This window comes from Diprion similis, chromosome 1 (assembly GCF_021155765.1).
Source record: "Diprion similis isolate iyDipSimi1 chromosome 1, iyDipSimi1.1, whole genome shotgun sequence".
Classification (NCBI taxonomy): domain Eukaryota; kingdom Metazoa; phylum Arthropoda; class Insecta; order Hymenoptera; family Diprionidae; genus Diprion; species Diprion similis.
This window is the reverse complement of record NC_060105.1, coordinates 11,951,054-11,963,373: the sequence shown is the minus strand read 5'-3', so window position 1 is coordinate 11,963,373 and position 12,320 is coordinate 11,951,054. Positions and strand designations below refer to the sequence as shown.

At 33.3% G+C, this 12,320-nt stretch overlaps 3 protein-coding genes and 1 non-coding gene across 6 annotated transcripts; 1 reads left to right on the top strand and 3 right to left on the bottom strand.

Moving 5' to 3' along the window:
* Window positions 1–3,185: 3,185 nt before the first annotated feature.
* On the bottom strand, window positions 3,186–5,799 carry LOC124410659 (peptidyl-prolyl cis-trans isomerase D). Its single transcript, XM_046889201.1, has 6 exons — window positions 5,599–5,799; window positions 5,326–5,463; window positions 4,950–5,248; window positions 4,723–4,857; window positions 3,973–4,230; window positions 3,186–3,835 (listed from the first exon to the last, which is right to left on the bottom strand). The coding sequence occupies exons 1-6, from the start codon at window positions 5,681–5,683 to the stop codon at window positions 3,617–3,619; spliced, it is 1,134 nt and encodes a 377-aa protein (XP_046745157.1). The 5' UTR covers window positions 5,684–5,799; the 3' UTR covers window positions 3,186–3,616.
* Window positions 5,800–5,984: 185 nt separating this feature from the next.
* LOC124410692 (vacuolar-sorting protein SNF8) lies at window positions 5,985–8,645 on the top strand. Of its 2 annotated transcripts, none has more exons than XM_046889276.1 (2): window positions 5,985–6,043; window positions 7,450–8,645. In XM_046889276.1, exon 2 carries the CDS (start codon window positions 7,475–7,477, stop codon window positions 8,228–8,230), a length of 756 nt encoding a protein of 251 aa, XP_046745232.1. In that variant the 5' UTR covers window positions 5,985–6,043; window positions 7,450–7,474; the 3' UTR covers window positions 8,231–8,645. The 2 variants fall into 2 exon arrangements, with proteins under 2 accessions (XP_046745232.1, XP_046745222.1); XM_046889266.1 differs by lacking the exon at window positions 5,985–6,043 and adding an exon at window positions 6,789–6,938.
* Trnaq-cug lies at window positions 6,631–6,702 on the bottom strand. Its single transcript has one exon. It is a non-coding gene; the product is annotated as a tRNA-Gln (tRNA).
* Window positions 8,480–11,308, bottom strand: LOC124410627 (sodium channel and clathrin linker 1-like). 2 transcript variants are annotated; one of them, XM_046889135.1, is made up of 6 exons: window positions 11,096–11,308; window positions 10,927–11,005; window positions 9,357–10,861; window positions 9,054–9,182; window positions 8,713–8,874; window positions 8,480–8,606 (listed from the first exon to the last, which is right to left on the bottom strand). In XM_046889135.1, exons 1-6 carry the CDS (start codon window positions 11,128–11,130, stop codon window positions 8,579–8,581), a joined length of 1,938 nt encoding a protein of 645 aa, XP_046745091.1. In that variant the 5' UTR covers window positions 11,131–11,308; the 3' UTR covers window positions 8,480–8,578. The 2 variants fall into 2 exon arrangements, with proteins under 2 accessions (XP_046745091.1, XP_046745100.1); XM_046889144.1 differs by having other exon boundaries at window positions 9,630–10,861.
* Between the last annotated feature and the right edge of the window lie 1,012 nt (window positions 11,309–12,320).

Below are 12,320 nucleotides of genomic sequence, written 5' to 3'. Positions count from 1 at the left end.
TTCTCCAAATTGCGAAATTATGGTGTATAAGTAGTAAAAGCTTATTCTGTTAAGTGTACATTCTCTGTCACTTATGACTCTGATATGCTTGTGTATTAATTGTAAGATGTATCATCTATCTTAGATCTTCGACAATGATTTCAAAACTTACACGACATAGTTCCTCTGCAGATGAACGCATGAGTATAAAATCCTTTTTCATGATTGAATTTCCCTTCTACACTTCACGTAGAGCACAAAGCTTTTCTACTTTTCTTCTGCCTAGCTATCACAATGGCAGCTTTTCCTAATGTTCACCCTGTTTATTCTTATTGTTATTTCAACAAGAATAATTTTTTCTGGGCTACATTCGTACAAAAATATCCCGTGTATCTGTGCCGTCGCATGTTCTTCAAGTTGCGGTAAATCCATCCTTCAGACTCGATTCAAAACCGAGCTAATATCAATCGTACCAGCAATCGTAACAATTATCTTGTTAAAAGCCAGAGGCATTGCATGGCGAGTTGTTCCCTCTTTACGAACTCTTCTCCGCGCACAGTTTAAGTCAGGATATTCAGTCAATCACATGTAGAATCGAGTGAAACGAGCCAATAGAATGGAATAATACTAACAGTGACTTTACCTTGAGATAATCGGAGTAAGTCGATCGTGTTGAACGCTTGATAAAAAACAAGCTTAATTATATAAAGGTAAAGATAATAATTTAAAAGGAAACTACCTGCATCTAGTAAAAGATCGGTAGTGACTTTATAAACCTAAGTCAAAACATTCTGATAATTTCAGATCTGCGCAAGATCTTTTTACGATCAATTGTATTCTGAAGTTATCCTTCGATCTAGTCAATACTTTAGCTCCAAGCTTTAACGTACATAAAATTAAACTTACTAGACTTGTTACGTAGCTGTTGTTTGTTGTGACAAAGGTTGCGATTCGAATCAAGCTGTGCTGTGCATTTTTATTAGCTACGCTACTATTTTGTATCTTTAGTACTAACCCATGCTGTTATAGTTACGAATAAAAATTTAGTGTGAGAACATCGATTAAAAGTATTTATAGTTGCATTCTGCTTCACTGGTTCCTACTTCATACCTTAGTATAATTCAGTGAGAATAGAATGATTTATTCGTATAACAATGTGACGCAAAAATAAGCTTGATCTGGTTAGTAGCCAAAATGTTGAATCTTATCTTGATAAAATTCATTTTCGATTTTTATCTGCACCCTACACGATATGGGAATGTATGACATTATGATTTGTCATATTTTTCTCTAAAGAATAATTATACTGAACGATAGTGTTCTTGTGCAGTAAACGTGTGTATACTTTTATCAAAAATAGCCATATACACAGTTATAAACTAACAATAGCTAGTACTTTTTTAAAATCATACGATAAAAATTTGCACCCCTAATAGACATATATCTTGTAATATACCTAAGTGTTTAAGTAAGCCAACCGAAGAACTTTGAGTTACTATACTACATACCAAGAAAAAAAAAAATTAAGCGAAACTGTAATAAGCAAGTTACCGCAGACTGCCATGTGAAATAACATCACTTTTTAATAATATACATGCGTAGCTATCGTAAAGTCGATTTAAATTATATTTATTGTCGAGTCTTACGTAACAGACTGAAACATTGGATTATCTATATGAGATATCCAAAAGCTTTTGTATTATTGTGTAACACATTCCGCTGTATTTTCCATTCAATTTTATTCACTAACATCAAATTACGAAGAGCACAGAGTCTAATGTTATTTTATTGTAAGAGCTGATGTGAAATATACGTATTATTAGTATATTAAAATGAAACATGAATCTAATTTCATAATCGATTTTTTCCGTGAAAATAACATTCCCATTTAAGTATATTTAAAGTACGTACCAGAATCTTGATAGATTTGTAAAATTTGATTACGTGGATACAACAGGCATATTGTACAGATTGTACTGATTAAACTGCGTACCTAAACTAACGATAATTTATACGGTGCATTTAATGCTTATCAATTTCTACGAATCGCATTTAACGAATTTCATACGAAAAATGAAAAAAAAATAATAGTAACAATGTTATAGAAACTCGATCGTTTTTAGTAAAATGATGCTATAAACGCTATACTTAATTATTCAAAACTTTTGATAGACAGTTAAGATAGGTAGCAAAGGAATATGAAATGCATTGATGATATATATTATACATATATATTTAAACATTGAAGTTTATTAAGTCTCATCTCAGTGACTTGCAATATCAAAAAGTCTGTATGAATTAGATGAAGCAGATTACATGTTACTTCGTTTTTCTTAGTATTTATATTTACTACATTATTTAATATTATAACTAAATGTTACACTGAAATATGATATCAACGATCCATAAATCGGTTTTTGTAGAACTTCATTTTTGAAATTCCCTTCGTAAAATGCTTTTGTCGCTAATTCAATTGCATATAATATTTTTAATTACTATAAGTTAGTTGAATATGTAATGTTACATAGGTATATAAATCTAATTTATACAGGCTTTTTTCATAAAATGGTTAGACATAAAATAACTGCGCGTTTACAAGCAAATAAATACACAATGTAACCACTTTATATCCTAGTATTTCACATACATCGCTTTTCAATTTTCAACCGTTAACTTTTTTTACTTTGTCCCCTTAATTTATACTAGATAAAAGATATACAAGACATTGATAAAATTATCAACAAATCACAGTTAGACAAATTCGGTTATTTTATTCACTTTAGCTTTCATTGAATGCCCAAGTTTGTTGTTGTTTTTTTTTTCAATTCCAATGCAGTACAAAAATCAAGTTGATCGACTCAGAAATTGTATTGTCATTATTATAAATAGGTATTTCTTTTTAAACGCTAGACTGAAATTAAACGATACACTGAAATCATTAATAGTACCTATTGTCACTTCAAAAACGGTTCATGAACCAAAGTATTCTTAGTTGATCATTTTTTTATGCAATGAACAAATGATGTTTCTTTATTTTTGGGATTCAGAACCAAGAATAGGATAAAACTTCTACTTCTGAATTGAATTATTTAAAATATGTACATGCATACCTTGTGACTTTATTGATTTATTAATGTATGGCATGTAATTGGCTCCATAAACATGAATTCAAAATTTTGCAAAATTATATATATAAAAAAGAAAAAAGATTTAGCAAAATTCTGCAGTTTATCAATCTTATTGTTAAGCATCGTCCGACAACGTGACGTAAAAAGCTAAAGCTTAAGCCACAACTTCGAATGTCCGCTAAACATGAGAATTCGATTAATAAATTTGATTCATTACAGTCACTAAACTTAATACCATGTGCTCGGATTGTTCTATACGTTTGAATTAAAATTCTTTAGGAAATCAGCAGCGTATAGCCAGCCCGTGATCAATTAGTTCGGTTTCTAATCTTAAATAATGATCATAAAAACTTCAAAGCCAGCTTCTGTAACAAACAAATTTCTAATCCTTAATTCAAATATTGATACATTTAATCCTTAATAATAATAATAGACTCCATGTAACCCTTTACAAAATTCAATTTTCGCGAGTACATGCATTTATGGTATTGTATATATGTACATAAATTTCATTTGAACATTTTTAGGCATATCTCTTTTTCGTAAACCAGGTACGACTGTATTATCTTGTTCACTTTCTCCATTTTCTGTATGATCTCTTTATTATTCGGCATCTCTTCCAATGCTTGTTTCATATCCGTCAGAGCAAGTTGATATTCGTTTAGACCCATATGTGCTAGACCTCTTCTGTACATCGCTTTGCAATTGTTTCTATCAATGTTGAGAATCTGGATAAATGTTAATTTATTATAAATCTGTCTTTTTGATCTGGTTAATCGCAAAACAACTTTATGTTTGTGTTATTTATTCATCTAATTCGTATTGTCAGCTATTTTTTTTTTCTTTTTTTTTTTTTTTTTTTTACCTTATTGCAAATTTTCAGGGCTTCTCTACATTGGTCTCGTTTCAATTTCACTGCCACAAGATTTGACAGAATAGCGACTCTCAGTTCTCCAGCTCCATTCTCACTAGGCTTCTCGGTCGAGTTATTCAATTTCATCCCCCAGTCGATATATCTCAATGCCTTTGTATACTTCCTCTCCGCTGTTGCATAATCTTTTTCCGAAAAATAATGATTGCCAGAGTCTTTGATTTTCTTAACAACCTCTTCAATGCAGAACATCTGTTGGTAATTATAACATAAATGACGTATGATCATGCTTTGTTAGTTTTCAAATTTTCATTGGTTTAATAGTATTGCAGTGAAATCTCGTTTATGTGTTTGGCACTTATATGGTTTTCTCTATTTCACATTGAATTCCTTTCGTCCTGGCAGTTTCTACTTATAGAACATATAAGAAAAAATTTATTCTTGTAGTACACGTTGATAAGTTTTGCGCAATTATACACCATTTATGTCAGCCTCTAGCGCTCTTTTTTTTTAAGTTACAATTTTCACTCGTATTGTAATTACAACTCAACATTCAATCAAAACTTACGCATTAAAATGTGCTTATCACTGGATTTTTGAATTATATCAATTCAAGAAATATGCGTTTCGCTGATCATAAACTCGAATTTTAGTGAATTTAGTTCAAAGTAATGCCGTCTACTGAAATCGACTATACCAATTATCATTAAAGAAAGCTTTAATTTTTTCTATATTCAATCTTACATCCATTTTATCAGCAGTTGAATCAAGATCCCAATCCTCTGGCCAAGAAGGAAACACATCTTCTGTATTATCTCTTTCCTCCAAGCCCCACGATTCGCCTCTTTTTAGTTCACCACAATTCACTATACGTATTTTCTGTGTATCGTATAGAAAATGAAACATCAGTTCCGACAGAATTCCATTCACGATCAATAAATATGGTACAGTAGTGATTTTCTTGTTGTTACCTTTTGTGGTACGTCTTTAATCGTTTCCACTTGATTCACTTCAAGCACAACGCCCATCCCTTTGAGCACTTTTCCAAATGCAACGTTTGTTTCGTCTAGATGAGGGCAAGGTACAGCAGTGATGACAAATTGAGAACTATTTGAATTCCTAGACCCTTCGTTGACCATCACGAGACATCCTTGTTCTATACTTTTGTATTCAAAACTCTCATCCTCAAAATTTGATCCGTATATGCTCTCCCCTCCAGAGCCGTCGAAGTTTATAATGTCGCCACCCTGAATCATGCATTGAGGAACGACTAAAAGATTGATGAAAAAAAAAATCTCAAAATTAGTTAATCGACTTATTTTTGCATCGATGTAACGCTATTCGTACCTTTGTGAAAAATTGACCCTTTGTAGTGCAAGGGTTTTCCGTTCATTCCTATTCCCTTTTCTCCTGTGCATAGCGCTCTGAAATTTTCAGCTGTTCTTGGCACCAAGTGTTTGAATAGCTCGAGCACGATGCGACCCACTTTCAGAAGACGATAAGAACGTTATTTTTATATCTTAACGATGAGAAAAATAACAATTGACCATATTGACGAAATAATAACTGCTCGAAGGACGGCGTAACATAACCTATAAAACATCGAACTTATCTACGCACCTCTTTCACCTTCGATGGCAATGTCCAGAAAAACGATAGGATTTTTCTCATAACCATTGTCCTGATCTTCAAGTGGACGTTTCATTTTTAATGACGCTTTTTGCCTTGGTTATTAATAATAAAATACTTCCTTTCAATTTAAAAATCTACCCTATAGATCTTTCCATCGTACCTCGCGGCCACTTATCATATTGTCATCTGCTTAGGCATGCTGTGTGGTTATACGGATGTATGCATATACACAAAGTGGTAATGTCAGAGATGAAAAGATTCTTCTATTTGACGTGAAGGAGGATTTGACTTTATCTACACGAGAGGAAGATCTATGATCTATGTATGCAATTTAAGCTCTAAGAATTTAAGCCGCAGAACATGTGCGTTTTGTTTAATTAACTAACAGACAGAATTTTCTTAACACTTTGAATCACACATTATTGTTCTGAGTAAACTTTTATAATAATAGATTTTTTGGGGGGATTTTTGGGGTTGTTGGTTACGAATACAAAATCAGATTTCAAAATTCAAAATAGCGGATTCAATATGGAAGATAAGATTGTGAAAAATTAATCAAATTTAAACAAAAATCTGAACACAGTGGGTTTTCGAATCGCTTATGACAAACTTAAAGTCTAAGTATCAAAATTGAAAATGGTGGATCCAAATAGTTGACATGATTTTTAGTCCAGATTCTATCAAATTTGAATTTTTCTTCCGCCATATTTGACCCGCCGTTAGAATATTTAAAATCTCACTTCGTATATTCAACGTTGGATTCAGCGACCCTAAGAGCATATAATTTATGCCTAATACATAAAATAGATAAATTTCTTGTGAATGAAATTATTTCTTCAATTTTGACGATTTTTTCAATCAATTTCCTTATAAAAATAATATACACTTCGGTCAACGTTTCAGGTTCTCGAGAAGTATATTGAAAAGTTTTCTGAATACCCTTAAAAATTGGATATGAAAAAGGTGGCAAGAATACTTGCCGCTTATGACTCGAAGGGTCATAAAAATGAAAAAAAGTTCAGGTCCCACCGAGATTTGAACTCGGATCGCTGGATTCAGAGTCCAGAGTGCTAACCATTACACCATGGAACCTCGTGGACAGAATTCTCTAAGAATAATATATAATTCTAAATCAGGATTTGCACGGTTCATACTCAACCTCAACACGATCGCCAACGTATCCGTATAGAACGTATCTGACAGAAATACATAACCTCTACAAGTTGGTTACTTGGTTTCTGAAATCACGAGAGTAACTCTATTTATTGAATAAAACGGACAGACGGTCTGCAGAAATCGTAGATAGAGGAATTCTTTGATGATTTAAGGTACTTTTTACAATTCGATGGACGAATTATTTTTTCTTGAATATCATCTGTTTCATTGATTTAGCACCATTGAGCATAATTATTTTATATTCTTTTGTCGAATAAATCGTTAAGCGCTACTATTTTTCTAAAGCTTGTTATGCATGATATGTTATTTATTTCAATAATTATCTAATCTTGTATTCGATTTCTTAAATTATTTTACATATTACGGTATACATAGAAATATTTGCACACGCCCTTGTTTTGTTCCTGAGCGAAGAGTTAAATATAAGAAAAATATAACACATTTCTTATTATCTGATTTATTACATTCATTTTTCCTCTTTTAATGCATTTGATTAAATGGTGTGTAAATACAAAACTTTGATCAAGAACTGATTCGTCGTTTGCCTATAATATATCAACAAAATTGGCGTATATACGGCGCTTCGGAGCTTTGAAATTGAGCAATACATAAACTTTTAGTCGAGAAAATGCTATATCTGGAATAAAGGATATTGATTTTCAGGCTAGTATCCTTCAACGATAAAATTATGCGGCGAAAGGCAGGAGTTGGTGCGATTCACAAACAAAAACTTGAACAAGAAAAATACAAAGATAAGGGGACGGAAATTCAAGAAAATCAGTTGGAACAGATGTCAAAGCAACTGGAAGTCTTCAGAGTAAATCTGGAAGAGTTTGCATCGAAACATAAAAATGAAATAAAAAAGAATCCTCAGTTCCGACGTCAGTTTACGGAAATGTGTGCTTCCATCGGGGTCGATCCTTTAGCATCTGGCAAGGGATTTTGGTCTGTTCTTGGAATCGGTGACTTTTATTATGAGATTGCTGTACAAATCGTTGAGGTATGCTTGGCAACGAATTATAAAAACGGGGGTTTGATTTCACTGGACGAGCTGCGAGAGAGATTGGTCCAGGCCAGAGGAAGGCGCAAGGAACACCAAGAAATATCTAACGAAGATTTGCTCGCCGCTGCAAAGAAACTCAGAATATTTGGAAACGGATTTTCGGTAGTTCCGATTGGCAGAGGAAAATATTTAGTTCAATCAATTCCGGGAGAATTGAGCATGGATCATACCGCTGTTCTCCAACAAGCTTCAATATCGGGAAATGCTCATGTCTCTAGGTCACTATTGGAGAGAGAATTAAAATGGGAAAGGCAGAGGGCACAAAAAGCTTTAGATCATATGGTTAAAGAAGGACTCGCATGGTTTGATCACCAGGGCGCGTCTGAGCCTCTTTACTGGTTTCCCAGCTTATTTAATGCTTGTATTCAATCCTCGACGTAGTTGATTTGAAGAAAAAATCATTCAAGTTCTTTGATTTTTTATTTTCTCGTAGACTCGGGCCTTTTTTTTTATAATGCTGTAAATCAGCATGCACGATCAATCGTGATGACTTATATATGAAATGTAAATACGAAGTTATGCAAGTGGCGTATTAAATGTAATATTTGGAAATTGAGGAGCGCAGAATCACAGTGTAAACAATGTTGAGGGCAAGTCTTGGTGAAAATGAATATCGCTTTGGAAGAAGTACTGGAATGTATATTGAAAATAAATTAGATTTTGTATCATCGAATTATTTACATATACTAATAGCCACATTGTATTAAGTACTAAAATACTTGAAAATCGTCACCTCGGTGTATCGCCTTGGTCATACCTGTAATTAAAAATAATACAAAAGCTTAAATTCAATGTACATACAAGAATTTGAAAATTCCTTCCTTATCCTGAGCATGAAGGACTGGTTAAATTAATGCTAGTACCTATGAATCATTTTTTCTCTGAATTCTGCAAGTTGGTACCGAGAAGCTAGAAGTTCCTTGTTCAATTCATCGTTCTCCTTCTGAAGGGCAATGACTTTCGCACGAAGTTCTTTTAGTCGTTTCTGAAAACTGGATGTAAGTCGCTTCGCTTCTTCTTTCCACCTACAATTTAATTTTCATTAAAATAATGCAAACATTTTTTGTACCGGTAATTTGCATCTAATTGTTTGAATTTTTAGTCTCGAGAATATAGGGAAGAAGATTTTGGACTGTATAACGACAGTCCTTAACAACTACTCTCAAATAACGCTTTCCTATTGTACGGATACTTTCTCACATACTTATTGCTTAGCTTCTGATGGGTCTCGACATGCTGAGTTAATTCTTTGGTTCTTCTGTCATACTTTTCTTGCAATATTTTCATCTTTTCTATTAGTTCCGTCTTGCAACGATACTCAGTATCACTGACCCTGTAAAAATTAATATCTTGAAGCTTACTTGTATTATAACAAGTGCATTGAATCAATTTTTAACTTGATATTTTCTCAAAATACATATCAGTCTTAGGAATCACGAACATTATTTTATACGCAACAACGTATTAACAATTTACAAAATTTAAATCGCATCTCGACGAAACGTACAATTTTTCTATTCCCGCTTTTTTCTTCAGTTCTAATTCCAGAATATTTATTTGACGAGCGAGCGAGTCTCCATGCGCAGCTGTTTGCTCCATAGAGCTAGCCGCAGCTCGTACATCCTCCTGCAACTCTCTGACTCTATTTTCCAAAAATCTCCTTTCTTGATCTTTGCGCTTGATATCACGGTCGAAATTCCCTTGCAGCAAGCGTAGTTCAACCGTCACACTCTCTCTCTCATCAATTGTTCGTGCCAATCTCCTCTCTAAATTTGCATACCTCTCTACAGCCTCCTTGGTCCGTTCGTCCGCTTCGCGAACTCGTTCCTCCATTTCTCTGCAACTTTGTTTTTGCATGCGTTTTAACTGGTCACCAGTGGCAACCAACTTTTCCTCCAATTCTGCAACATGTTGTTCGAGTTGTTGAATCTTTAGAGTATATTTTTTCCTACAAGAATCTTCGTTGACTTGCAGCTTGAACTCTGCATCTTGAAGCTGTTGTTGCAATGCAAGAAACTTTGCGTTTGAATGGTGGAGAAAATCATCGGAACCGAGTCGCACTTTATTTAATTCTTCTTCTACCAGTCTGGATTCCCTTTGTGCTCTGTCCAGCAATGTTGACTTTTGCTGGAGTTCTACTTTCAGTTCTTTCATATCCAATACATACTTTTTAATGTTTCTTTCATAGGTTTCTTTCAATTTAGAAATTTCTATTTCCAACGATGTTTTGTACTCCTCAACAATCTTTGATATGTTATTTTCCAGCGCTAATCTTTCTTCCACGGCGCGTGCTTCTCTTTGCAATGCAAGTTCTTTTTCCTTAACTGCGGACTCGACCAATTCTATTGCCTCGGAAACTTTACTCTTCGCTTCATTATCCTTGGCAACAATAGTCGCTGTAAACTTCTGCGCTTCTCTCAACTTTGCCTCAAGTTTGATTTGGGATTCGTTCACTCTCTGTATCTCAGTTTTTGACAAATTCAGTTCCGCTTTTAAAGTTTCTATACGCTTTTGCGCGGCTAAATCTTTCTCCTGAAAATCTTTTTGCAAGTTCAAAAACTGCTTCAGAAGTTCGTCTTTCTCTGTTGTTAGAAGATTGATTTTATCTTTACTAGATTCCCAGAGCGTTTGCTGCTTGATGAAATTTTCCCTAGCTTGCACAAGCTTCGCTTCAAGCGCCTTAATCGCATCCGAGTAAGTCTCTTTCACTCCATTCATCTGCTCTTCGTAAAATTTTGTTCCCTTGCCGTCTCGATGAAACCCTCTCAACTCTTCTTCCAATGTATCTATGGCCTTTAAAGCCATTTGCCACAATTGAAACACAGATTCCTTTTCCATCTGCACAATTGTAATCCGTTTTTGTAAATTTGATATCATTTCTTTCGTGCTCGGCGATTCGACACGGCTTTCATCTATTTGACTTTTTGAAAATGTATCTCGAACGGTTGCTGCAGTCGCCTTGTTACTTTCTTGAATATTACTAAGCTGGGAACGAAGAGCGGCCTGCTCAACCTTGAAATGAAAAAGATTGGAATTAGAATCTGGCGAAACTTGCAACGAAGAAAGAAACGCCTTACCTTACAGTTCTGCAATTCTTGTTTTAAATTTTCTACCGTAATAACGTATTCCTTGATGATCGTACTTCCTTCTTTTTCGCTGTCAAAAAAAAGAAAATAACGATATTATCAATGAGATAGAAATAAAATAGAAACGAGTTAACGCGACGGAACATAACCTCAAACTCACGTGTTCTCCAACGGTAATCCTTGTTCAAATTCCATTTTTCTTTGAGTATACGCGACATACGTTACTGTGTTGAATAGTATAGAATTTTATGCAATTTAATGTGATTTGTTGTTTTTTTTTTTCGAAAAATTCACAGACGGAACGATTTACAAACAAACATTACTTAGGCATGAATTTTGACGATGACACAAAACAAACCACTGAGTGTTTATTTACATATTTAATTTCCATAAGCTACGCATAGTGGCGCTGCGTTTGAGAAAGAATTATTTAAATTTAAAAAATAACTGCGAAAAATCGAATCAACTTGTCCGTTGACTTGTCCATTCATTCCTAATTCGAATTTTATATTTTTTAACAAATACTTATGCGTTGAATCGAAGATTTTCATACTTTTTCAAGGAATCGTGTAGAAAAACCTGCAATTTTGGACGGAAATCTTTCTGGAAAATTAAAAGAAAAAAACTTATTTTTTTTGACACAGTCATCACAGTGATGGAACATAAATTTACAAAATATCGCTGATGATAATATCGTTACATGGAATTAAAAAAAAGTTCCGGCGACAGGGGATAAAATTGAAAATGCAAAATTTTAACTCATTCTGATTATCATTTTCTTATTTTGTTGGTGAATCAACCCTCCATAAATTTTCGATATTAAATTTTGGCTAAAAATGAAGTCAATAATTTATTTATTATTAAATCACAAGTTTATTATCTATAATACGGAATCATAACGTAAAAAATCTTTGATATTTTTAATCAAACTTTAATTAATTAGAAATAAGATTTCATTCTGGTCACGCTGACTGACCTTCGATAGTTTGGACCGCAATTTGTCATGTTGAGAGGAAATCGTTTGTTGTTATTGTTAGCCGATTTTTTAAAATGCGTGATTATTCTGTGTTAACAATTTTTCAATAAATTTCAGATCCTACTTGAAGTGATTATTAATTCAGGCTTATGACCAATGTTAAATACTGAAGTTAAATTTAAGTTACAAAAATCAGACACGCGTGTGCAATATGTCGCCAAAAATTAAATGATACCATCAGTGTTGGGCACCACTAATTACTTTGTGTAATTATAGTTACATTGAAATTACGAATTATATTGGTAATTTGTAATTAGAAGAAAATTCGATACTAATTAAATTCGTAATTGGTAGTTGAAATTTTTCTAATTACAAATTGAAAATGTAATTACTATTATTTATTCTTCTA